The sequence below is a fragment of the Mustela nigripes genome, chromosome 8 (assembly GCF_022355385.1).
Source record: "Mustela nigripes isolate SB6536 chromosome 8, MUSNIG.SB6536, whole genome shotgun sequence".
Taxonomy (NCBI): domain Eukaryota; kingdom Metazoa; phylum Chordata; class Mammalia; order Carnivora; family Mustelidae; genus Mustela; species Mustela nigripes.
The window spans coordinates 835,212-861,756 of NC_081564.1; the positions used below are offsets into that span (position 1 = coordinate 835,212).

Here is a 26,545-nt window from a genome sequence, read left to right on the forward strand (position 1 = left end):
ATCTCAGGGTCATAGCATCAAGCCCCACATCAGGGCTTGGCGCGGAGCCTGCTTCCCCTGCCCACCACCTGCCTCTCTACTTGCTTGTGACCTCACGCTCTCTCTGCCAAATAAATAAATAAATCTCTTTTTTAAAAAAAGGAGAGTCACACACCCTGTTGTCCGGCCGGGCAGCTCGATCCCATGTTGCTGGGCAGTCCTGGATGGTTCCCCATCTCCGTGGAAGGCCCTCAGCATTGTCTCCTTTCTCAGTAATTACAGATAAAGCCACCAGCCACACTCATGTCCTAAGATGTGCACATCTATGACACATAGGTGTGCACATCTATGATTTTACTTCCCTTGGGGGAAAACCCAGGGGTGGAAGTGCTAAGTTGTCCAGTAAATGTACATTTGTCAGAAGTGGCCAACTTCACACGTGACTCAAAGATTCCATGAGCCATCAGCAGCACGGACGGGCTCCAGCTGGGCAGCCTTGGCACGTCCGCCACCGCCAGATTTCGGTTTCTAAAGCTGCTCCCAGAGACACGTGGTGGCATCTCATTGTGGTTTTTCCTTTCCTTTCTTTTTTTTTTTTAAAGTGGGGGCAGGGGAAGGGGGAGAGAATCCTAAGCAGGCACCACGCCCAGCACGGAGCCCCTTTCCACAACCCTGAGATCACAACCTGAGCCAAAGCCGAGTCGGATGCTCGAAGGACTGAGCATGGCGGTTTGCACGGGACCCCCTGAGGACTAATGATGCTGAACGCCTTTCCACATCTGGCTGCTATCCCTGTTGCTTCCTTGGTGAAACAACTGCTCAGATCTTGTCCAGGTTTCACAGTGTTTTCTTATCACCGGACAGTCCCCACTGACGCGGCAGACCGGGACTTCATCGTGTGTATCTTACAAGTACTTTCCATGTTTTCCATTTCTATTTCTCGAACAGTAGATGTTACTGATTTTGATAAAAACCAACTTACTAATTTTTCTTTAATGATTCATGATCCTAGGACATCTTTGCCTAAACCAAGGAAGCACAGATGTTCTGTGACTTTCGCCTAAGAGCCTTACAGTTCCGGGTCTCACACTCGGGTCGACAATGCACCCGGAGGGACTCTTCATACCCAGTGCAGTTAGAGACCACGGCCCAAGCCTGTGTGCGGCACCACGGTCCTTCCAGCACTGCGTGGGAAGCACACCTTTCTCCTCCTGGGGCTCCTTCGGCACGCTTACTGAGGGTCCGCCCGCCGCAGACCCGGCCGTCCCTCCTGGACCGCGCATCCCACTCCCCCGAGCCGTGCCCATCCTCCTGCCAGCGCCATCCTGCCTCCACTACCACAGGAAGACCTCTGAAGAAAAGACACTTCTCTGAGCCCAACAGGGACAGGAGGGCGCTGCCTGTGCAGGGCACACGCTGCCTTCCAATATGTAACTAAACTGGGAAAACACCTCCTTAACCTCGGCTGTTTACTTTGATCATTTATGGCAAACACAAAAGTCGCAGAAGCGGCTGGACATGTGACGTGTCTTTTGGTAAGTGCAAGGTCCCCTCTGATTCTGTGCTCAGAGGGTCTGACGGCTCTGCCCGGGCCCGGTGCCTCCCTGCCTCCCGCACACAGGTCTGCATGTGCTCCACCCGACCCCCATGAGCTCTGGCACCACAAGCGACAGCACCCCGACCCTTGTGAGATGCCATGCCACCCCCCCATACGGTTCCCCCAAGAGCGCCCATCCCTACCTCCCCGTGTCCCCCACGAGCCATCTGTACTGTGGCACAGGCAGAGCCCACCAGCGCCGGCAGCGCCACACCCTCACACCCTGCCTTCCTCCTCCGGGAATCGCCGTCGGTAGCGCCCCCCACGCGCACTCCGTCAGCAAGCACACCATGAGAGCCATCTGCCGAACTCCCGAACGCTCACAGTATCTTGGGAAATTCAAGCTGTGTCAGGACTCTCGGCGCTGCTGGGATATTTCTTTACAAAGCAAACAACTTTCTGGGCACCAGGCAGGCTCAGTCGGGAGAGCGCACGACTCCTGGTCATGAGTCCAAGCCCCGTGCTAGGTGTCAAGATTGCTTTAAAAAAATTAAAGACAAAAAAAAAAAAAATCCCAACACCCGGACAAACAACCCTCATGGGGTCCTAGGTCACAGATGCTACGAAAAGTGCCCGGGAGCAGGGACAACTCACGGTCAAGGCTCCTGGTGCCACAGGTGAAGCAAGGCGCTTGTTAATGGACTGGAAGGTGGCGGCAGGGACCCCCGCGATGGTGTTCACGATGACGTTTCCGCTCACCGTGCCTGTGGGGAGAGACCTGTGAGGCAGGAGCACCGTGAGGGGGAAGCCCTGACTTCTGACGGGGGCATCTCGGCTTTCTTACCCGTGGGCATACTCGTCCCCGTGACCGACGTTTTCATGGCTCCCGCCTGCTGAACACAGAAAACCGCTTGAATTGGAGCGCAGGCTCTCCCCTTCACGAGACCTCCAAATGTTTCCACTTCCTAAGAACCATATCCACACTCCCGCCTGGTGACGCAGCCACACAGGCCAACGCCCCGCTCCCTGCCCCCGTGCCCTGCACGGGCTCTCCTGCATGCACCCCTACCACCTTGCTGTGGCCCACTCTGCCCACCAACTCCTGTCACTCGGGCCACAGCCCGGCAGAGTCCCTCCATGGCCACTGTGCCCTGGGGCCATGGAAGCAGGGGCTGAGTGCGTGGCTTTCTGACCCCAGAGCTGGGCCAGAATGCCCCATGGCAAGCCCGCCACAGCAGACAGAACCACAAATGAGCCCGGACTGTGCCCACGCCCGGCTGGCAGAGCAAGGCCGCAGGCTTCCCTACGCAAGCCCAGGTGTTCTCCCCATACGGGACTCCAGCGTCTGAGATACATGGACACAGGCACATGCAGCAAAGCGGCAGATCAGGGCCCACTGGCAGCAGCACAGTCTACCTTTCTATGCCTTCTCTGTGCATTCGTTTTACCCCTTCCTCTAACAGACAGCAAGGATTCAAGTACTCGCGTGTGCAAGAGCACGCGTGCGCCAGCTCTGAAGAAAAGCTCGCGCGTGGCACAAGCAGCATTAGCCCTGCCGGGTGATATCACACTGACACCTCCCAAACCCCACTGAACTCCAGACTTCCCAGTGCCCCCACCACCCCGGCCAGCCAGAGCTGGGAGCAAGCCAAGTGGGAGTGAGGGCGCCCCTCTGCATGATCCCTCCCGCCAGGGACGGTGGGGCCTGCTGCTGCCTCCGAGGAGAGCAAGCGCTAGCGTCTACACAGACCACCCCGCCTTGCGTCCTCAGGGCACCCGCACCAGAGAGCAGCGCCTTCTCACCAGCACGGCAGCGCTGCCCACGGTGGTGATCGCCGGGGGCACCTTCGGCGGGGGCTGTGCGGGCGGCGCCTGGGGCTGCGCCGGGGCCTGCTGCTGGACGGCCGGCGGGCCCGCAGGCTGCTGGCTGCCGGCCGCCTGGGGCTGGGGCAGAGGCGGGGGTGGCTGCTGCGGCGGCGGGGGCTGCGGCTGCGGCGGAGGCGGCGGGGGCTGCGCCACAGGCGGCTGCTGCGCCTTCTGCTGATCAGCCAGAGCCTATGGGAACGGAGAGGAGATGACCCATGGTCAGGAGCCCAGCACGCCCACCAGCCCAGCCCCGCACTGGCGGCACGGCCCCCACACCTTCTTCTCTTTGGCAATTCGCTCCGCTCGGAGAGACGCGACCTGAATGGGAGGCAGCGGCTTGTCATAGTTGATCCCGCTGAAAGACAGCAGCAGAGACAGAAAATAAGCGGCCACGCTAGGAGAGAGAGGAGCACTCCAGCAACCCAGAGCAGAGCTCTCGGCGCCCAAGCTGCCAGGTGCTGGGAAACAAGTCCCATCAACCCCTCCTCAAAGAAGAAAACTGCCCATGTCGTCTAAGACCCCGTCTCCCGTTTCCCTTCAACGCAAAACCTTCCAGAGGGCAGGCCTTGGCCTGGTCCCCCACAGCAACACACAGTCCAGTGCCCAGGATACCAGATGCCCTGAAAGGTGGCGGGTGCGCCTCACGGCCAACAGCCTTTCCCTTCCACGCAGCCCACCAAACTGGCCACCGGCCCCAAGCTGGGCCTCCCTTCCCCGGCAGAGCATCAGTCCCTTCCAAGAAGCTGCCCGCAGCCCTGCGTCCCCCGGTCCTATTCTGGCCTGCCGATGCCCCAGGTCTGTAAGACTGATGCCAGGGCCCAGGCTACCTCCCGTGGCACAAGGCTTCCCGGGCGCAAAGGCTGACCAGCAAAGCCCAGAGGGAGGGAGCGCCCCTCACAGCCCGGCGCCACGAAGTCCCCGCAGGACCCCCCACACTCCCACGGAACCCTCACTCCCGGGGCCTCCTCCCCCAACCCCACCCAACTGTGAGCAACCCACCTCTGGCTCCTCCCACCACAGACAGCCTGGCTGTGCTTGGAACCCCCACCCTCCCCATTTTCGGGCCTCCCCTGCCCTGCAGGGCCCGGGCCGTACCACAGCGGTCTGGTGCTGCCGCGCATCACCTCCCACCCCCATGGCTCACCCCAGCTGACTTGCTGACTTCTCACCCATTCTCCGACCTCAACCACGTCCGTCTGCCCTGATCCCCCCACCACGCCCCCCTCTCACATCGACAGCCACGCCTTCTTCCACCAACACTCCCTCCATCACACTTGGCAAACATATACCCATGCCGGGCTCCCCTGGTCTGTCCGTTCCGGGTGGGGCCAGGTGCCTCCACTGATGAGACAGAAACCACCCCATGCACAGCAAGGCCCCCCAGCTACGCCACCCGGCGTCACTGACTCCTCCTTGGTGCACAGCCTGGCCCCCGACCCCTCACGGACCCTTGCCCTTGGCTGCCACCTCCAGATCCCAGAGGACACCCAGAGCACAGAAGGCGGAGTCCGACCCCAGCTAGCGGCTTGCATGCTCAGGTCTCGTCCTCACCCTCTCCACCTTCTAGTCATGTCCTCCGGCCCGTGTGGGATCCATCCCTCTGACATGAGCCAAACACAGAAACAAACCTGGGCCCCCAGGATGCCACAGGCCTGCGCTCACCTCTCAGCCTCCAACCACCTCACCCCGGCTGGGCTTCACACTGAACCTATTCCCACTGGTGCCCCCAGTCCGCCTGCCTCCCTGCTTGCCTGCCCCCCCACCTCAGAGGTACAACCAGGGGCCCCCTGTGCTTGTCCTGTGGACCTGCTGGCCCCACACACCGCAAACCCATCATGGTCTACCTAACACCCCCTCACGCCAGCAGAATACTCCCTTGTCTCGCCCCCAGACCCCGCTTGCCCCTGGCTCTGCCAGGCTGCTCCATCTACCTGCAGGACGACGGGTCCTTGAGCTCTGTAAGATCACTCCGAGTTGCATCTTGCACTTATGGAAATAAGAACGTGGCCTTTTCCTTGCTACTCAACTGCTGGGCCCAGCAGACACTAGGCACGCAGCCCACCCACAGATACCAGTTGGGTGAAACCATCGGTAACGTCACAAACCCATGCTAACGCCTGCTCTGGCTCCAGGGTCCAGAACCTTACATCCACAGGCGTGGAGACACCATGTAACTCAGGTAAAGAACGCGAAGATGATTCGTGCTCTGAGAGAAAACAGAAGGCCAAGCTGCAATTGTCGACAAGGTGGGTAAGGGGTGTGTGAGGGGATCCTGGGCCTGAGCCCCGCATATGTCCCGGAAGGCCGCCCCAGGCGTGAGCAGTAGGGCACGGTCATGAGGCAGGCCTGCAGAGTGGGATGGGTAGCACAGGCCTTGGGCTGCCTCAGAGCTGCCAGGAAGGGCCGTCGGGGGTCTCAGCAGAGATGTGCGCTGCTGGGGACCTCACTGAGAGTACGTAGAAAGAAAGCAGGGCCTCCAGTGTCCTGCAGACCTTCCCTCGGGCACCCACGAAGGCTCGAACCAGACGAGCACGTGGGCTTCATGTAGACAGGCGGTTCCCACCACCTCAACGTAAAGCAAATAGCCGAAAGCAAGGGGAATGGGCAGCAAACACCTGCACACCCTGCGCTCGGCGCCCACGGCAGCCCGCACACCCAGCATCTCCCTGCCCATCCTGCTGTCGGTCCTCTTCTCGCTCGCTCAGTTTCCAAGCAAGCACGCTCTCCCCTATGTGGGCTATACTTTCAAGGTAGAACCAGTAACACACACGCCAGGTGAGAGGCAGGCACGGCCGAGAAAGGAGAAAGCCTCTCCCATCTGTGTCCCCTGCAGCCTGCAGGCAAGGACACACCCTCGCCACGGCAGCACCACGGGGCACTCACCAGCCCCCCACCGGCCTGCCTGGACACACAGATTGCACGATTTGCTGACCACACTAAAATGAGATAATTTCCAAGAGTAGAAAATACAGAAATACCTTTCTGCCAACACGGAGGCATGCTTGGGGTTTTTCTGAAAGGGATTCATGCCAAGCCTGCAGTGCGGGAAAGGAGACAGTGGTTACCAAACAAGAAAGAGTGCCCAGCACACTCTGCAGGCCAGCGTCCCAGCCCCGGCTCGACCCGGGGGCGGGGCGGGAAGGGCGCAGGGAACATACAGAGGCTTGATGGGGGGGCTTCTCTTGCCGGCCGTCATCTTCATCAGGTCGAAGTGGCTCGTGTACAGCTGCGTGTGCGTGGCATTCTCGTCCTGGGCGTACATCTGGCCTGTGCGCAGGGGCCGGTTGTTCTTACTCTGAGACGAAACCCACAGCAGCACGTCAGTCAGCCAGTGGCTCATCTGGAGGCCCGACCTCAAACCTCCTGATGGAACACGGTTCCTTCTTCCCGAGGCTCAACACCACCGCCCACCGCCTGCGAACACTGTTCCTCTCCGCACTTCATCTCGCGTGAACCCGCAATCACCCAGCACAGGACTCCCTGCCTTTGCAGGGAAACGTGACCGCTGGGCAAAGTGCCCAAGGTTACACGACAACTGCGGCAGAGCCAGCGCACCTCCGTCGGTGACAGACCCTGGGAAGCAAGCAGCAGCTGCCCAGGCACAGGCCTCCACCCACACGCACAGCGCAGGGGAGAGGTATGGGGGGCGTGGAAGCGCTCTCAGGGGCTTCACCGTACTACCAGCCGATGGCCTGCCGTTAAGCCAAGTACCTGCTCATTTCCAAGACACCTCAGCGTCCCGCACAACTTTGGAGCGACCCTCATGCCGGAGAGAAAACCAGTCTCCTGACACCATGTGTGTAAAGCCAGCGTGCTTGTTGGCAACCAGGTCTCACAGCTGAGACACAGGGCACCCTGGGACACCCCCCCCCCAACCATGTCCCAGGCTCTCACTGCCCCATAACCAGGACTCAAACACAGCATGCCGGAGGGCAACTGCTACACGGCACACTGGAGGGCCGCGCACACCGCCTTCCCATGTCATCTGTGCTAAGCAAAGACTTTATTTCAAGGAGACCCACATCAGACGAAACTCAGAAGAACAAGACCAGCACGGGAGGCTCCTGAACAGGGGACCGCATCTGTGAGCACTTCCATGTCCCAGCAAAGTGAAGGAGAAAAGGCAGAACAAGAATAAAATCAGGGAAGTCATGTGAGCCCAGGTCGCCACCAGCGGGAGGGTGCTCCTGCCTGAGCCCACCCCACAGGCTGCCACCAGCGGGCGGCTGAGGACACCAACCTCCCGGCTGCTTCTGACCCTATCACCTGGCCTTCTGCACAGCTGCCGGCCCATTTACCCACGCTGTCCCCTCGGAGCTAAAAAACGCACTTCTGCCTTTGCTCTAGATTTGCTTCTCCCATGACCTAGAACGGCAGACAGAGCTTCAACTTTACACGTCTCCACGTTATGTCACAGCTGTCGCGAGGAGGGTTTCCAACACAGAAGAGACCAAACACGAGATTCCACGAAGTCTCGCTGGCGAAGGCGCCACAAGTGGTATTGTGAGGAACACTTGCTTTCTTGTTTTTAAGCGACAAGCAAATCAAGGCCTTAAGACAAAATGTTTCCAGGAACACGAAAACAGAGGACGGTTGAAGCCATGATTTGCACACCACATCTGGGCCCCACGTGTGCGCCTCTGGCGCATCTGCCCCGTGCCATCCGGTGGGCTCCAGGGGACCCCAGTCAATGCCGGCAGCCCACCAGGTGAGCAGCGAGAAGGGAGAATGGGGAAGACAGCAGACGGACGAACAGAAAGAGATGCTCTTGGCCCAAGAGCAATAAGAGGCACGCGTGGGAACCACACCACAGACACGCTTGTCCAAGGGGCTGGCTCTCGGGGGTCAGGCTGCCGCCACCACGGGAAAGACACCGAACCCAACCTCCATGTGCTCAGCCTGTGCGCACGCGCACCGTCAGCTGGGACCAGGGTCCAGAGCTGGTCCCACCACTGTGGCAGCCGACACAGCCGGTGGAAAACCGGAGCAACGGCACGGGAGGCACAACAGACTTCTCGCCAAATAGCCGACGGAGCCGAGTCCCCTTCATTTACCTGACGCCTTTGCAAAAAATAAAAAGAAGCGGCGCCTGGGTGGCTCCGTGGGTTAAGTCTCTGCCTTCAGCTCGGGTCATGATCTCAGGGTCCTGGGATCGAGCCCTGCGTCGGGCTTCCTGCTCTGTGGAAAGCCTGCTTCTCTCCCTCTCCCACTCCCCCTGCTTGTGTTCCCTCTCACTCTGTCAAATAAACAGAATCTTTAAAAAAACTAAAAACAGAAGAAGAAAGAAATGAAGGTAGGAGCAAGCTCTCAGTGGCACAGGAGCCTCCAGACAGCATCTGGAATTTTCCAAGCACGTCGAGCAAGTTCTCAGGCCCAGGGCCAAGTCCCGCATTGCCTGCAGCCAGGACAGCTGTGCGCGGCCCATGCCAGGTGCGGCACAGGCCTCCTGCCTCACTGGCCTCCCCCGAGCCCGGGGCTGGAGTTCCACGGCCGCCGAGTGGGAGGGGTCCGCTCTCACCTTGCCCTCCTCCCTGGGGATGAGCACGTTCTCGTAGCGGCTCCGGCACTGCTTGGAAGAGCGGTAGATGCGGCTGCAGGAGTTGACGACGTCGCTGACGAGGTCCCAGTTGGGCGTGTGGGCCGGGGACACGATGGTCAGGTTCAGAGGCAGCTCCAGCAGCTGCTTCACGGCCTGCAGGACCGGGTTCCAGGTGGCATCCGTCAGCGAGCCGCACCCATGGGTGCACACGCTTGCCCCCAGGCTATGACCCTGGGACGCGGACGGGAGGGGACAGGACGTGGCCTGTGGGCCACGCTCACCTGCAGCAGCGCCCAATCTTCACTGATGAGCCACTCGGGGTTGTCTGGGCCCGACTCGGCTGTTGGTTTAGCAAAAGTCGGCAGCGGCTTGGCAAACTGTGTCTGCTGCTTCAACAGAATATTCTTTTTCTGCTCCTTCCCTTCCCGGCGCATTTTCAACATGCCGGGCGTGGCGCGGTCGAACAGCGAGCGAGGGGGGACGACCGGCTCCCCGTGGCGCTGCTTCTTCTTCCTGCCTGCAACTGGACAGAGAGCCCTTCTCAGCGCGGCCCTCGGCGAGCGGACTGCGCCTTCGCGGGCGAGCCACCGAGGACAAGGACAACCGAGGAGGCCCGGCGCGAAGGCGTCTCGGGGCAGACACCCCGACTCTCCTGCCCGGACGCCGCGCAGGCCGCAGGCGCGCCGCTTCCCCCACCCCACCCCCTGCCGGCCCGGCCGCGAGGGCGCACCTGAGGGGTCCGTGCGGTGCCGCCGGCGCTCCTTCCTCACGTACACGGGAGGCAGCTTGGACTCTGGGATGGGCGTGGTTTCGTACGTGAGACACAGGACCGGGTCCACGTAGATGTCGTTGTCGTCCTGGGGTGGCGTGGGCGGCGTCCAGAGCTGCGCAGAGAAGGGCGCGCCATGAGCAGTGCGCCCCGGGGCCGGCGGCCACCCCAGTACTCAGGGAGACCGTACTCACCGGCATGACCTCCACCTGCCCGTCGGCACCTTCGCACACGTACTCCTACGGGGGAGGGCAGCACGTCAGCACGACGCAGTATCAGATGCACGCCGTGAGCCACCGGCTCTCTACCTGCGTGCCCAGCAGGTCTCCAAGTACCTGTGACACCGTCTGACCACACTCGGGAAAAGCCCAAGCAGAAGCAGAGGTCTGCAGCCAAGCGTGTAGCAGCAGACGCCGGCTGTCCCCGCTTCGGGCACCGCGCCGGCCCGAGCCACACGTACCGCATTGTAGGCGTCCTCCCTGGTGTAGGTGAGAAGCTGCTCCTGCTCCTGCTCCTGCAGCACTCGCGCCTCCCTCTCCCGCAGGGCCCTCGCGTTCTGGGCCTCCCACTCCCTCACGGCGGTCAGCACGGCGTCCTGGCGGAAGACCACAAAGAGGAGCCCTGAGATCCGCCCCGCAGGCCCCACCCCCGCCACACCGCCCCCTGCTCTTGCGGTCACCAGCCGAGCCCGGCATCTCCCCCCACCATGGGTCCACGTGCTCTGGACCTGTTCCCGCCCCAACAGGTAAGTCTCCATCAAGCTCGGAGCTGCTTCCAGGGAAAAGTGTTCCTTGGGGTTTTCCCAGACCTGATCTTTCATCTGTTTACACACCGCTCAGTCCGGTTTTCACTCCTTTCATCCCACGCAAATCACGCTGACTTCAGGTCAGATCTGACTCTGAAGGCTGAGCCCGCCCCCTTACCTCGCCGTCTCCCTCTTTCTCGGGGCCAGCCGGCGTGTGGAACAACTCCAGGTAATTCAGCGCGTACTTCTCGATAGGCGTAAGCTGTTTCAGAAATCGTTTGAACAGGGTGAACAGCAAGTTAACCAAGGCTGAGGTCCTCAGACGACCCCCACTGACACTTGAATCAAGAAAGTGATTGTTCTTACTCTAAGCAACCAAAGGAAAAAAAGGTCCAAGACACCGAAGCGTATGGAGAAAAATTAGGCTGAAGTAGAAGGAAGTGTGTGCCCGAACCTGTTCCATGAAGTCCGCTAACTCCTCCAGCTGTGACGGCTCCTCCTTCCGCCTCGGGCTATCAGAGCTGGACGCCCCCGGCACGGCTTCCTCCTCGGGTTTCTGGGCGTCTTCCTCCAGGTACTCAATGCTCTTAAGGGCCTAAAGAAGTTACGGGCTTGTCTTACTTTCACGTATTTTTAAATTCCAGGGTTTGGAGAAGGAGCTGCCCTGCATCACACCGACGAGACACACCTGCACCGCACGTGGAGCCTCCCCGAGGGAGGCAGAGAACGAACGTGAGGGGCTCACACTGGACGGCGAGGCCCAGGGAAGAGCCACGTGCTGCCACACTACCAAGCTGCCAACCCCGAGAACAGAGCGGGAAGGGGCACCTCGTTCAACCTCACGCCCGACATGCGCCATGGCCACGGCTCTGACCCATGAGAACGATTCCGCATGGCGCACAAGACACAGGCCTCTATCCACGGCATGAACAGGAGAAAAATGAGCCGATGCCACGGCTGCCAAAACCAAGCCCACACACATCAGGCGTGTAAGACAGGCAGTGGCCCCACAGAGCAACAGCAGCAAGAGGAAGGAGGTGCTTTCCCACGGTGAGCAGCTCAGGCCTAACGCGCGCCGGCAGCTGTGGACGCGCACACTCGCGCAGCAGGCGCAACCCAACAGTCTCTGGTTCCTGGGTGTTGATTAGGACCTGTATGACCTCTTTCCTTGGCAATTTGGAAAAATCTGCAGCTTACAACGTAATCTGACCTCACACTACATGCAGAACACACACTGAAGCGCCCAGGTAAAAGCGAGGGGGACGTCCTGACGACTCAGGGTCAGCAGAACGTCTCTCAAGCAGCACACGAGAGCAAAAGCCACGATACGAAGGGCCACTACGTGGCTTCGGAACGCGTGGTCCCCGCTCACGACCGCATCCCCAAAGGCACCCCCAAAATGCAGGAAGGTATTCCATGTGTATCCGTACAGAACACAGACACCGACCACTGAGAAAACGAAACCGCCCAGTCAACCGAAACACGGGGAAGGGACGTGAGTGGACACTTCAGGGATTGCGCAGAGACGCCCAAATTCACAGGCCGACAGCAAAGGAAAACCCACCAGAGACACGGGCACATCTGCCACACGCTGCCAGGAAGGACACGCCAAGCCCTGCCTCCGATGCCGCTGCCGGAGCACAGATTGGCCTGGCCAGCCCCTGTGGGTCCCACGCACGCTCCCCGACAACCCAGGGGCCCCACCCCAAGGTGCATTCCCCAGAAGTCAGCGGAAACACACACACGCATCTGCCAAGAGACACGGAGAAGATATTCACAGATGCACGGCTCAAAACAGACGGTGGGCCGGCGAAGGACGTCACAGCGACCCACAGCACACTGTCGCAGAGCCATGAGAACCACCACGACCTGAACCAGAAGCCGGACACACGGCAGCCGTGTGGCAGAGAGCTGCACTCGGGGATGGGGGGGGGGGGCGGTGGTTTCTGGGGAGCCCTCCCTAGAACACCCTCTCAAGCTCCTCTCTGTGATGCGGTGCTCCCAGGGGGTTCTTGCGCTTCAACGACACCTTCCCCGGAGGCTGTTTCCCTGCACGAAGCCCCTGAAGAGCGTCGCCCCTGCTGGAGAAGTCCCGGACTAGTCAGGCGAGGACGTTGCCTGGCACCGCTGCTCTGTGTGCGGCTACTCCAACCGTGCCCTTGCCACTGGCCTCTGCGCCAGCCCCCAAGACCCAGACTCAGCACAGAGCCAGAGGGCCATTTGGAAGAACACAGCCAGGCCCCACCACCGTCACCCCTCATCCCCTGCTGACCCCCAGCTGCCCGGATGGTCCCTCTGCCCACACCGCCCCTCCCTGAACATCGCTCCTGGCCGCAGCAGGGGGAGTCTGTATTCTAGCCGTCTGCTGGCTTACAGTCTTTCCTTTTACTGGACCATACGCTGCACGGGGGGCGGCGGCACACCACGCCGTTCAGTCAGCGCTAGGTCCCTCCTGCCTAGAACATGCCCGACGCGCGGCCAGACATTCAACACACATGCTAGAACAGCACCTGTGCGTTGAGCTAGCGCGCTGCACCGCCCGGAGCACACGTCCCTGAGACAACTGCGCACGGCACGCCATGTTCCGCACACACCCTCCTGCCTCTCGTTTCTCTCCCAGGACACATGTGACACTTTCAACAGAAAGGTCAGTATTTCTGGGAGTGAACTGACCTTTTCTTTCTTTTTTTTTGTCAGAGAGAGCGAGCACAGGCAGACAGAGAGGCAGGCTGAGGCAGAGGGAGAAGCAGGCTTCCTGCTGAGCAGAGAGCCCGATGTGGGACTCGATCCCAGGACGCTGGGATCATGACCTGAGCCGAAGACAGCCGCTTAACCCACTGAGCCCCCCAGGCGCCCCTGACCTTTTCTTTTTAACCTCATGACGTAACACCTGTTTTTAAAAGAACAGGGGATGGGGTCATCATACACGGCAACTCCAGGAAGGAGGCAGGAGGATCCGCACCAAGTGGTCATCGCTGAGCCAGGGGAAGGATCTGGTGCAGGACACCTACTTTTCATGATAAATCCCTGAAGCTTTTCCACGTATGTATTACTTTTCAACCAAACGAGGACCTTTAAAATAGCCAAGGCTGTGGCAAGCACTCCTCACCAAGGGCGTGGAGATGGGGGTAGAGGGGCACCACAGGGGAGCCAGGGCGGCGTCTACCATGGGCGAGAGAGTGGGAAGAGGCCTAGGACATGGGGTGCCTCCAAGGCCAAGAGCCCAGAAACTGACACTCAGGAAGGAGGGGGAGGAGGGAGCAACCCCCCCCAAGCAGGCCAAGGGGCAGGGGAGTCCGGGGGGAGCTGCAGCCAGGCTACTCCACGAGGCAGGGCAGGAGGGGATGTGGCCCCAAAAGCAGGTCTACGGTGTGTCTACACAGCCAGCACTGCCCAAAAACAAAGCACACAAGCCACATGTGTGATTTAACTTCAGCAGCTCACGCATTACGTGTGTAAAAAGGCAGTATTCTACTTAACCCGATACACCCAAATATGACTTCAACAAGTGACCAACGTAAGAAGGTATAAGCGAGATCACTTATGTCCTCCTTCGTCCTGTCCTGACAATCGGCTGTGCACCTTGCACTCACATACAGGGCTCCTATCAGACAGGACTGAAGACAGCAGGCCACGGGCACGGGCAGAGCAGACAAAGCAGGTCGGACAGGACAGGTGAGGCACGCCGCACTGTCAGCTGCCCGCTACGGCTCAGGGGAGGCAGCGTGGTGGCTCGTGGCTCGGGGAGAGCTGATGAGGACGGGGACGGCTGCCGAGCCGGGCAGTGGGCGCCTGAGACCCCCAGACTTTACACTGCTTTTTACCTGATTTTCCAGATGAAAACACCCAGGAGAGAAAGGAAGCAGGCAGGAGAGGTGTACCAGGGCTGAGCGAGGGAGCAGAGCGGGCAGTATGCTCGGGGCCCACGGCACGTGCAGCACATCCTCGGGGACCCCCCCAGGGCAGGCCATCCGCCCTCACCTCAATGAAAGGTCTTGCAATTTTGGGGGCGATGATTTCTGAGGCAGAAGGCTCCTGAGAGAGGACCACGAACTCCTCCGCCTTCACTGGGAAGCCGGCATCGTCAGTGGGAGAGCACACCTCAAACAGCTCCTGGATGGTCCGCTGCACACGAGACACACGTTAGCGTCCGGCCGGAAGCAGGTCGGCGCCTGACCTGAGTGTCAGACTGCGTCACCAGGGAAACCGCCCGGCAACTCCTCACCCATGCGTTGAGCTGCGCTGCCTGCCCCCGCCCCCCACCCCAAACACCAGGTAGCAACCCCGAGGACGGCGCGCCCGTGATGGCACCTGTGTCAGGAAAGCCATGGAGTAGTCATTGCCCTGAGCGGCTACTTCCCGGATCAAGTCTTTGGTTCCGTTTTTCAAAAGCTTCTCTTCAATGGAATTACCACTCACGAGCCTACAAAACACAGACCCGTGTACGATGACAGCTGGGCGTCCGGAAGCACGCCGCCACGAGCAGTCGGGGTGCGAGGGTGGGGAGGCTGGAGGCACAGCACCCGGGCACTCGGGCAGGAGCTGCATAGCTCTGCAGGTGCTCAAGGCATCCCCTATGTGGCGGTCAGGGCCACCTCTCCCACCCCACCTCTAGCCACCCCTACCTCCCCTGCCACACCTAGAAATGCCCTCCTAGGTCCCCCGTGAAGACCTCCAGTGTGGACAGCCTGGCAAGCCCGCTTACACGACACAGCCTGCATTTTCAAGGGGTCACGTTTACACGCAACGGTGGGCAGCATCTGGTTCACCGCACACATATCTGCATTTTGCATTCTCACCAAGCGGTGTGCTGCAGAGATCCCCCCGACCCCACGCCCAAACACTTCCAGCGGCTGCTCGATGCCCAGGGCACGGCTGTACCCCAAGCACAGGCACCCTCTGTCCCCACTATGCGCTGTAACAAGCTCCAGAAGGCAGCGACGCCACAGGCCGGCTCCCGGGAAGGAAATGCTGGGCACAAAGGGTGCGCACCATCTCCTGTCCAGCAGACCCTGCTAACCTGATGTCCACACAGTGCAGCAACCGTGCGTCCCCAGTCAGGGCAGGCGGTCCCCGGCCATCACCACTAGCAGCTATGCCCACGGCCGTCCCGTCAGGACGTGTAACAAAGACCGTCACACGTGCGGCACCTACCCTCCACCCGCGAGCCTGTGCCTCCCACACGCTGTGCGCAGCTGGAATGGCCCGTTCCGAGGCTTGGGTTCGTCCCACCTTTCTCGAAGAAGGGCTTGTTTACCTTTCTTTCCTCAATTTGCACGAGTAATCTAACCCTCCGTCTGCTGTGACGATTGCAAATCATTGTCCGAATCTATTATTTGTGCATTAGTTGTGTTCATGGAATCTTCTTGCAAAAGCCAAACTTCAGCTTTCATTTTAACTGCAGTCAGGTATGTCTGCCTTTCCTTCCCTCCAAGCTTTCTGTCTGGCTAAATTGATCCCTTCAAGCCACAGGTACCACCTCTTCCGTACTATGCTAAGACCGCCGCTTTCTTTCTACAGCGGCGCGCCTAAGCCTAGGGATGGTGTTCTGGCCATCAAGTGGGCACAGCACTCCGGCTCAGCTCTTCCTCACGGTCCACAGCGTCAGCAGCAAGTGCTAAACGACCTGCGCCCCAACAAAGCTGGAACCCCACCCCGCTGGTTCATGCCCCGCTGTTCACTGCTTCCCCTCCCATGACGTGCCTTCCCCCGTGCCCCTCTGCTACAGCCCTTGTCAGCATTTCCACTGGCTGCTGTTAGCTACCTTTCACTCCAAATACACTTTTTTCCCCAAAGATTTTGTTTATTTGACAGAGATACAGAGAGAGAAGGACCACAATCAGGGGAAGTGGGAGAGGGAGAAGCTGGCCCCCTGCAGGGCTGAGCGGGAGCCCAATGTGGGGCTCAATCCCAGGACCCAGGATCATGACCCGAGCCAAAGGCAGACACTTAACAACTGAGCCACCCAGGCGCCCCCAGATACACTTAAAAAAACACTTTATCCAGGGGTGCCTGGGTTTCTTGGGTCAGTTAAGTGTCAGCTCGGGTCACAATTCCGGGGTCCCAGAATCAGCCCACACTGGGCTCCCTACTCAGTGAGGAGTCTGCTTCTCCTCCTCCCTCTGTCCTTGCTCCCACTCGTGTATGCATGTGCTCTCCCACTCCCTCTCAAATAAAGAAAATCTTTAAAAATAAACAAAAGCAAATAAACCCCACTTTATCCACTCACAGCTACACACACATGCATATACACAAACCCCCACGATGACAACTTTCCTAAACACTGTTCTGCGTTTGACATCGCTTTGGGGAAAGCACATTTTACACACCAGGTCTTCCTGTGCATGAACACGGCTCAGTCTCCAACTCCCATCTTACCACCTTTTGCACAATTTGGTTCTCATTTCCTACACAACTTGCATCTTTACTGCCAAGACTATTCCTGATCCGTGGTTACGGTTACTGAGAAGAAAAGCTTTCCCGTTTCCAGCTGGTAAGCGCTGAAGGGTCACAGCCTCCGTAACCACGGAGAGCAATCGCGCAGGAAAATGTCGCGTACACAACACACGCGGCGCGCCAGGCTGCAGTTCACCAGCACGGAGACCGCCCGCAACGCGCCGCTGAAGAGGGTTAACAAGGCTGCGGGCATCAGCCGTCTAGCCAGCGAGAAAGACGCCAGGAAAGACACGCGGCATCTCTGAAGGACACTTCTCCACGGGCCTCAGACAGGCCGTGACACAGCTGCTCAAACTCAGCCTTCGGAGGACTCTGCCTCGGTGGCAGGAGTGAGTGGTCATAGGCACAGTCCAGGGCCTCGCACACGGTGCCGGCACCATGCACCCGCCCGCACACCCAGTGCCAGTGCATACCGCAGACCCGCTGTTGTCGCACTACCGCACTAAACGCTTCTGCGAGTTCAGACACGCACGCGAGAGCCTGCTCCACCTTCCTCAGCCACGTGCAGGGCCAGCGGAGGTGGCGCACACGGGTCTGAGCTCTTCCAGTCATTTTACTGACAGACAAGGGGCATCGGACAGGGCTCTAGAAGACGCGCAATAGATATGCGTCGAAAGCACATCAAGCTGTGTGTAAGTAAGATAATTTGACTGCGGTTTCAAGCAAACTAATTATAAACTGAGCAAATGTTGGGCCTAAAGAAAGAACACGCGAAGCAGCAAGAACAGAAGTCTGCCTCAGAAAAAATAAAGCTGTGGAAACTTCTGGAACAAGTTGCAACGTACAGTTGAGCTCCATGGGGTGCTTCTGCTCCAGCACCTGCTGCGCCCACACCTCCACACCCCGTGTCGCGCCCGCCACCCTCACCGGTAGATGTGGACGTCCTTGCGCCTCCCGATCCGCTCGCACCACTCCTGGGCCTTGGCGTCCATCACGGGGTTCAGGTCGTTGTCATAGAACACCACTGCGTCGGCCTCCACCAGGCTCACGCCTGTGGCGCGGCTGTGGGTCGACAGAATGGCACAGAAGATCCTCCTGTCCCTGTTGAAACTCCTCATCAGCTCCTGGGATGAAATGAAGCCCTCGGGTTAGCTCCCCGGGCCGGCGCTGGCACAGCTCGGCACCCCCAGGAACGAACGTGCGGCCATCTCCCGCTGACTGCGCACAGACACCCCCACGCGCTCTGCACAGGCCAGGCCTCACCGACCAAAGGAAAACGTCCACCTCCACCTGACATGGACTGTCAGCTCAAGCCGTAGGCCCCAGGAGAACACAGAGTCTTCCTGGGGAGGGACGTGTGCTCGGTCCTATACCCTCAGGCAATGCCTGGGCCTTCACAGCAAAAGACCCAGGAGTAAGGCTGAGGGAGCAGAGAAACAGGCCAGAGAAGCTTTCAGCCTCCAGGGAGCACTGCTCTCTGCAGTGAGCTCAGCACCAAACCCGACCGGCACAGGGACCCCTTCCTTCCTTCCCGGAGAGTCCACGTGTGGTCTGTGAAAACACTCCTGACAAAGCTCGCTCATGAACCCGGTGCCACGTCCCCTCCCAGGCCCTCGTCCACGTGCACGCATGCGGGCGGAAAGGCCCAGGTGTGCGGGATCACGGAGTCTGGGAACCTGCTCCCAGCGGAAGCATTCTGTGGGGCTACTCCATCCCACTCCAAATGCTTTGATGACCAGCTTGCAGTCCAGCCCACGGACACTCAGCACAGGGCTACCCAGCAGCACAGCACATGCACGACCTACAGACCCATCGTGCTGTGTGTGTGTCGCTCCAGGGAGAAGCAGAGGTGCCACAGGCACACTGAGCCCTTGGCGCAGAATCACTCGGGCTGGCACACGCCCTGCACCATCAGCCTGACTCCTAGGAAGCCGTGCGGCTCCGCGCCAGCCGAGAGCTCAAGAGATAACCATCTGGCTGCGCCGACCCATGGGACACGGCCTTAGCCGATCTGACAAGCGACAGAGGGGCACGCAGCACGACCTGCACTTCCCGCAGGGTGCCTCGCGGGGACCGTGCCCAGGCTCTCACCCTGGCCGCATCTGAAGCGCACCAGCCCGCTCCTCATGGCACAGGCCACCACGCCCCAGCAGCCGCGCACGTCCCGTAACAGGATGCAGGAGCTGCGGGCCTGCCGGGGCCGGGGCCGTGAAGCAGCCCCCGCCCCGCAGCGCGGCGCCCCCTCCCTTCCTTACCTGCCGCTGCTCGCTGTTCGCATTCTCATCGATCCTGACGTAGGTGAGATAATGGAAGTTCAAGAACGTCTCTAAAATGTCCAACATGAGAACCATCTGCGACAAGATCAGCACTCGACGTCCCTCAGACTTCAACTTCTGAAGCAAGACGGCTAAGGCTTCGAGCTTTCCTACAGAACCAACGGCATCGAGTCTCTCCTGAGCCCGGGCGCAGAGGGCCCAGAGGGCCGACCTCGAGGCCAGCGCAGATGGGAGTCCCCTCCGTACCTGAGTCAAACTGCACCAACCGGAGCTCCGGAAACCGGAGGGAGCGCAGCGCCGTCATCCGCCGCAGCTGCTGTGCGTAGGGAGCCGTGTGCTCTCGAAGACGGTGCCTCAGGAGCCTCATCCTGCGGCTGTAGAGGGACGGCGGCCTCGCCACCCACAGGGACGGGGGCGCGGCCACCACCGGAGGGATCACACACACCACCCTGAGAAGCAGAAAGCACGCGGATCGGACACGCTGCCCACGGCGTCTCCACCAGCAGCTCCTCCGTCTCAGGAAGCAGAGGTCCAAGAAGGAAGCGGCAGAACCTTCTACTGGTGTGGCCAAAAAAACCAGGCTGTTTAATCACAGCCTTCACCGCATCTCGCTAAGAGAAAGAGTCCGCATCTAAAGGCACAGGTCTTTACGGCAGCTCCCACACCGTGGCAAAACGGTGGACACAAGCCAGTGCACAGGAGCACGGCCGGGTCCCCACAGTCACACACAGTCACACACAGCTGCTGGCCGTGTCACAGCACCATCCATCACAGCATCCGCGGGAGCTGTGTCCTGGCCCCTGCCGGCCTCCAGCTGGAAAGAAGCGGCACAGAGCACCCCCCAGAGCCTGCAGGAAAGGGCACAGAGACGCCCCATTCCCTGTGAAACTCGTGTTCTGGTGGGAATCTCGGGGTGCGGGTCCTGTGTCCCCAGGACGGTCTGGGGGAGAACTGCACCCCAGAGCTGGGGGAGCCATATGCCGCCAGGAGCGGAGTCAGACTCCGCAGGAGAAGGTCCGCTGAGAGCAGCACGAGAAGGACTCCGGCGGGCCGTGACAGCAGAGGACACGTGCCCCCCACACCAGGACAGCCTCACTCTGGACATCAGCTCACACTGCGTCTCCCTGATTTGCTACCAAATGCATGCGAATAAAAAGGCCATCTATGACCAAAACCACTGGTGACAAAATCAAACCACTAAATAAGTGGACAGCAAGTCCACACTCACTAACCCGGAGTCCACGTGGCCGACCCACACGTTCTGCCCACCTGCCCTGAAGTTCTGGCGTGGCCCTAAGCCAAACCCCAGCCGTTACTCTGTAGATCACTGACACAGTGAGCCAAAGGCTAGCTACCACACTAGAAGGGCCACACAGGATCTGGCGAGAACAGAGCCAGAGGCACACCGCCCATCACCGGGGCTCAGGGAGGGAAGAGACAACACCCAGCTGAGGAGGGCCCAGGGAGAGGCCCGAGGCAGTCACCTCTGTCTGCCAACGGAGTAGAGCACGTCTCTCAACAAATGGTGCTGGACAAGCAGGCACCCACCCGCAAATATGTGAACGTGAAAGACTCGACCAGAGGTCCCGGCTTTCTCGCGGCAGTACCCAGTAAACCCCACTCCTGCAAACAAAGAAACCCCAAATAACTAGCAACCCACATGAATTTGATTGAGCCTCTGAATCTATTTACAGATGATACAGGCAACAAAGCTACACACCAGATTACACCTCCAGGAACCAATTCAGCAAATCCACATTGTGGGAAATTCTACAGAGAAAACCACCAGTTTTCCTTGACAAATAAACTGCAAGAGGAAAAAAAAGGCAAGCCAGAAGCACAACCTACGATTAGGAGCTACACGACATGTATCCCCAACTGCTGCGTCTCTACATCACTGCCATTCTGATTGGAACCATAAAAACGCTTACGAGATAAGCACAACTGCGTGTGCAGAAGAGACATTTCACAGTATCGAGAACTGTTCTTTTCTTAGCTAGTGTAATGGTACGGTGCCTGCGCTGCTTTCAGAGCACAACGAAATCTTACACAGGAACTCCTGTCTGTCCGGAGCTAGCTGCAAACAGTCTGTGCTTCCGGGCAGTAAACACGGACGCAGAGCTGGGCTGAAGGCGGGCTCCGGGTACACTCGGGTTCACTGCGGTAGTCTGCTCGTATGGGTTTAAAGATTTTCTGAAATGTGAGATTCTTCAAATGGGGAAAAAATGAATCTAGACACAGACCTAGTTCCTTCACAAACATCAACTCCAAATGGAGCGCAGATCCGCAGAGAGAGGCCGACGGGGGGCCCTGGACGAGGGCAGGCCCAGGTGCGCAGGGCCCAGCGATGACTTTCCAGGCCCAGACAAAAGGCAAGGCCGCTGAGAGGAGGGGGAGCTGGATCTCACTAACCCTCAACACAGCCGCCCCGTGAAAGCAAACGTCGTAAGGAGACAAGCCACAGGCCAGGGCAGGGCACGAGAGACACCGCTGATAAAGGACAAGCACTCTGAAAGCCCAACAGCGAGAACACAAACATTAAACAACGGGCCGAAGACCCCCAACAGACACCTCTTCAGAGAAGAGATGCACGCGGCGAAAAGCTACGAAAACAGGCTCCACATGGCGTGTCCTCAAGGAAGTGCGGATGACATCGGCCCCGAGACACCACGACACACATGTCAGAGTGGCCAGAACCCACAGCACGGACCACAGAAGCGGGACGAGGATGAGGGGCCGCAGGGGCTCTCGCTCACTGCTGCTGGGAATGCAGAACGGGGCAGCCACTTGGCTAGTCTGCCGGACATTTTCTACCGGGTGAATCGTGCTCCCACCAGATGACCTGCCAATCGTGCTTCCGGTTCTCGTTCAAATGCACTGAAATGTACGTTCACGCAAACCCCTGCACGCGGACCTTTACAGCAGCTTTGTCTGTGACTGCTAAAACCTGAAAGCAACCAAGCTGTTCTCCAGTAGGTGACGGATAAACGGGCCCACGAGACAAGGGAGCATCACTGGGAGCTAAGAGAAATGGCCGTCGAGCCACGGAGCTCTGACGGGGAGCCTTCACCGCATCTCGCTAAGAGAAAGAGTCCGCATCTAAAGAGTCCGCACCCCGTACGATTCTGGGAAAGGCAAGCTACAGGAACAGTAAAGAGGATTTCGTGGGGAGGCACGAGCAGGCGGGGCACAGGTCTTTACGGCAGCTCCCACACCGTGGCAAAACGGTGGACACAAGCCAGTGCACAGGAGCACGGCCGGGTCCCCACCGTGAACACTCAGCCGCAGGCACACAGCAGAGGAGGGAGAGAAGACCCATCCTCAGGCCGGACCTGACCAGCACTCAATGCAGGGAATGGAGCACAAACAGGGTGGCCGCTCTAGGCAGGGCCCAGAGGAAGCACAGCTCAGTGGGCGGGGTGGGGGGGCTGCGCTGGCCCCCCACCTAACAGCATCTGCGCTTTCATTTTCTCTCCTAAAGCTCGTTTCTGTGTTTAACACTTAAATACACATTCCTCACTACGCAACGTTAACTTTTTCATGTGGTTTTCCAATAAAATATTACTTTAAGAAAAACATAGAGAAACTCATCAAGCACACAGCGGTCTGTTCCAGCACCTGGAACGCACACGGCTGCTGTGGCCCTGCGCCCAGGCCAGCCAACGTGCACCCAAGCGGGGCCCCAGGGACAGGGCCAGGGCCCGGGGAAAAGAAGCCACAGAGGATACACAGCCTTCCCGGAGAAGACAAGCTGGTGCCAGAGCCAAAGATGCAGGAATAATTCACAACCGACGTCTGAGAACCGCTCAGCAAGGAACTGACAGAACAGGCTTCCGGCAGGACAAGCGGGGCCGGAGGCCCGCGGGGGCCCATGGAGGAGAGTGAGGTGCGGGCTCCCACGCAGGCCGCCCTACCTGTCGATGACATCCTGCAGGCAGGCTTGCCGCTGGGTCAGCGTCAAAATCAGGTCCTTCTGACCGTGGGAGGGTGGCATGTACCCACCCGCTGGCCCGGCCCCCTTCCGCTGGCTGCTGTCAGAAGCCCCCGGCCAAGGCGTCTGTTCTCGGCCGACCACGGAACAAATCCGCAGCAGATCTCGGCCGTAGACGGGGGCCCGCGAGCAGCGCCGCTCGTTGACAAAGTAGATCTGGTCCAGTCGCTCCTTCAGAAGTCTGCTCTTCTCCTCCTTCGTGGGAAACAGCGTGAGAAACGGTCACTGAGGGACACAGTCTCACCAAGCCCCACAGCGTCCCTCAGGCACGGCGACCCTGAGACACCCCGCCCCTTCTACGGCGGTACACGACAGAAAGGAGGCGGACAACATAGTGTGCATCTCTGACTGAAAAATCTTTCTCCAGACGAGGTGAGATTTCTAACACCCGGAAGACAGTTTCAAAAACAAAAAACGTGGAAGATATCTGCAATCACGAAGCCCAGTTTCCTTTGTTATGAAATGTGTTTTTAGAGTCAAATTCTGGGATTCAGAGTGATGACGTGCTTTCAAGGCCCACATGCCGACAACTCCATTAAATACCACAACCGTCCCCCCAACAAGCAGCTCCTGAGAAACAACTTCGGAGGGTGAACGAGCGGCCCGGGGGCCCCACGCAGGGTTGGTGAGGGAGGCGCCGTACCTGAGTTGGCCCTCCGACAGGAGAGGCCGGTTTGGAGGCCATTCCGGGTTCTCCCGCAGGCAGCGGGTTGACTGCCACTCGCCCTGGCACACCAACTGCAGAGCAAGAGGGAAGAGCTGAACGCACACGTCTGCGGGCTCCGCAGACCCTCCTCCGGCAGCTCGCTCTAGGGACACACTGCCCACACCCCTCAGGACTGCCCGCAAAGCACCCGCTTGCCAGCCATCGTCTGAGCTGTGGGTGTCTCTCTCCTCTGGTGAAAGCTCAGTGTGCTCAGAGGAAGCACCCACACCTGAGGCCCAGGGTCATCCTCACCGCCAGCATGTGGCCACACACATCCCCTGGGACATCACCCGCGCGCCCACCCCCAGCAGGGAGCCTGCACTGTCCTTGTCCTCCGAAGCAGGACAGAGCAGTCGCTGCACCCCAGTGGTGCACCCCCATCTGCCAGGCCACACCACACATCCTGACGGAGACCACACAGGAGGCACCAAGGACTAAAAGGGGCCACTTCAGCAGGCCACAGGAGGGTGGGGATGTGTCCTGCCTGGGGGGATGGGTGCTGGCAGCGGGTTCTGGGGGGTGGGAGGAGGCCTGGAAAACAGAATCAGCCACAGGTGGGAACACAGGCCACGGCTGGGACACGGAAATGCTGCTCCCTGGACCCCATGGCAGGGTCCCACCCAGTCAAGACAGAGACCAGGGCTGATCAGGGACAAGGGCTTTGGGTCGGGAGGGGACCCCCCACTGCGTCCACCCACGAGCCCCATCTGACCACCCACTCAGCCTCCTCAGCAGACCACACACGGCTGGGCATGGCAGGGAAGGCAAGACCCTGGTGAGAAGCAGGCCATGGTCGGGCCAGATGCAGAAGGGCCCAGATCCTGCTCCGGTACCTGTCCCGGGGGGAAATTCTAGCATGCTCGCTAAATGTATTTGTGACCTTAGCAAGCCAAGTTCTCATGATTCTAAATGTCTTGTCAGAACAAGAAGAAAACAAAAATCTAGGTGAGCAGAGACTAGTCATATTCAAAATACCTCCGAGAGGAAGGAGGGAGAAAAGACGCCAGGCTGACAGCAGCCCCGTCTGCAGAAAGCAGAGACCGCCGCAGCAGGATGTTCGGGTTCTGAGACCACGGGAACAAATCAGCAGCAACTAGCTCCCCATCCCCTTCGAAGCAAAGTCACACAGAAAGAAGCTTCCACATGTAGTGACCCCATCGGAGCACTCTACCTGGCGCAGTCACGGGGGCTGGGCCCGGGCCACCAGCCGGGGGCTTGCTTCCCAGGGCGTTGAGGGCACCTGCCTGAGACATGGTCTGCATCACCACGGGGCCTGGCGGTCGCAGGTAGGACTGCCCTGGAGCGGACACGATCTGAAGAACGCTGCCTGCAATCACAGGGCCCGAGAGGCGTCACTCACAAGCTGCAGGCACCTCCTCCTACCTGCCACGTGCACCTCCAGATGTGCAGGACAAATGAACAACAGACCGAAAATCCGAATTTAGATTTACTCCAACAAGGCACTGCAGAGTTCAGTAACTTGGGAAAAAATGACGATTTCACTTACAGCGAATGAAAAACTAAGAATACAGTCACTTTCACCTAAAGTCAAGAAAACGCTCAACTGGGGCACCTGGGTGGCTCAGTGGGTTAAGCCTCTGCCCTCAGCTCAGGTCATGATCTCAGGGTCCTGGGATCGAGCCCCGCATCGGGCTCTCTGCTTAGCAGGGAACCTGCTTCCCCCTCTCTCTCTGCCTGCCTCTCTGCCTGCTTGTGATCTCTGTCAAATAAATAAATAAAATCTAAAAAAAAAAAAAAAGAAAAGGAAAACGCTCAATTATTCTTTGCCATTTCTGACTTCGGGCAATGCGGTGGGCACCAGGACCGGTCTGTTGTGCCTGCCCGAGGCCCCACGCCACTCCCAGAGCCGAGGTCCCAGCTCCGGACCACACATGGGTGCTGGCCAACCTGTAAAGTCAACGAAGAAACACATCCATTCTCTACCCAAAAGCTGCAGCTCTCACTGCACTCAGTTCAAGGTGCTCGCCACATACAGCCCTCAGTGTGAGAAAGCCTGACATCGCTTACTCTGGAGGAGTGTCCCCACACTGGGCTCCGCGCCAAGGGGGGCCCGCCAGAGGTATCTGATGGGCTTCGCGCAAACGAGAGCCCGCCAGAGGTATCGACAGATGGCCTTGCCCTTTCGGCCGGAAAACTGAAGGAATAGGGAATTAAGCAAAATTAATAGCTGTCTTTGCTGTAGGTGTCCTGGGGCCTCCACTCTGCTAAGCTGTGTGTGACCTCCCAGCGCCCGTACAGAGTGTCCCAGCCCTGGCTCACAGGCGCTGCACATAACTCGTCCCAGGGAGGCTACGTGTGATCTAGGACCACAGCCACGGGGGACTCAAGCGCTGAGCCACTGCCACTGGTTCCTTGGGCTAATCCCAGCACGCCTCTCGGACCACTCGCCCTCTACACAAAGCAGTTACCATAGAAGTACATCGTGCTCAGACAAAGGTCTAAGAGGCTTTCGTCTCGGAGCCGACGCTGTAAATTCTGTACATGAAAGAACATAACTTCTACACAACTTGCTAGTCCTGGGGTGTTTTTAGGACACTTTATTTCACACTAAAGTTAAAAAAGCAGCAAATATTTCTATTTCATTTTTAAAACAGGGAACATTTGGGGCACCTGGCCAGCTCAGTCGGGGTGCAGGTGACTCCTGATCTTGAGATTGTGAGTTCAAGCCCCACACTGAGCATAGAACTTACTCAAAAGAGAATAAAAGCAAGAAAATTTCA

General features: G+C 59.1%; 1 protein-coding gene and 1 non-coding gene across 15 annotated transcripts in view; both read right to left on the reverse strand.

The window, feature by feature from the left end:
- Positions 1–26,545, reverse strand: part of EP400 (E1A binding protein p400) — a 98,021-nt gene that overhangs the window by 18,555 nt on the left and 52,921 nt on the right. For 9 of the 14 annotated variants that reach the window (XM_059408160.1, XM_059408154.1, XM_059408153.1 and 6 more), the window contains 21 exons: positions 24,976–25,131; positions 23,742–23,836; positions 23,022–23,293; positions 19,354–19,556; positions 19,087–19,256; positions 17,759–17,955; positions 14,747–14,858; positions 14,417–14,560; positions 10,890–11,030; positions 10,614–10,697; positions 10,151–10,285; positions 9,885–9,929; positions 9,652–9,805; positions 9,203–9,444; positions 8,901–9,074; positions 6,541–6,677; positions 6,361–6,417; positions 3,659–3,737; positions 3,299–3,571; positions 2,361–2,406; positions 2,171–2,280 (listed from right to left, as the gene is read on the reverse strand). In XM_059408160.1, the coding sequence (XP_059264143.1) occupies positions 2,171–2,280; positions 2,361–2,406; positions 3,299–3,571; positions 3,659–3,737; positions 6,361–6,417; positions 6,541–6,677; positions 8,901–9,074; positions 9,203–9,444; positions 9,652–9,805; positions 9,885–9,929; positions 10,151–10,285; positions 10,614–10,697; positions 10,890–11,030; positions 14,417–14,560; positions 14,747–14,858; positions 17,759–17,955; positions 19,087–19,256; positions 19,354–19,556; positions 23,022–23,293; positions 23,742–23,836; positions 24,976–25,131 (3,026 nt within the window). Of the gene's footprint in view, positions 1–2,170; positions 2,281–2,360; positions 2,410–3,298; positions 3,572–3,658; positions 3,738–6,360; positions 6,418–6,540; positions 6,678–8,900; positions 9,075–9,202; positions 9,445–9,651; positions 9,806–9,884; positions 9,930–10,150; positions 10,286–10,613; positions 10,698–10,889; positions 11,031–14,416; positions 14,561–14,746; positions 14,859–17,758; positions 17,956–19,086; positions 19,257–19,353; positions 19,557–23,021; positions 23,294–23,741; positions 23,837–24,975; positions 25,132–26,545 lie in introns of all 14 variants that reach the window. The other 5 variants (XM_059408157.1, XM_059408161.1, XM_059408152.1 and 2 more) reach the window with 3 other exon arrangements.
- LOC132024061 (small nucleolar RNA SNORA49) lies at positions 18,131–18,260 on the reverse strand. The gene has a single exon (XR_009406172.1). It is a non-coding gene; the product is annotated as a small nucleolar RNA SNORA49 (small nucleolar RNA).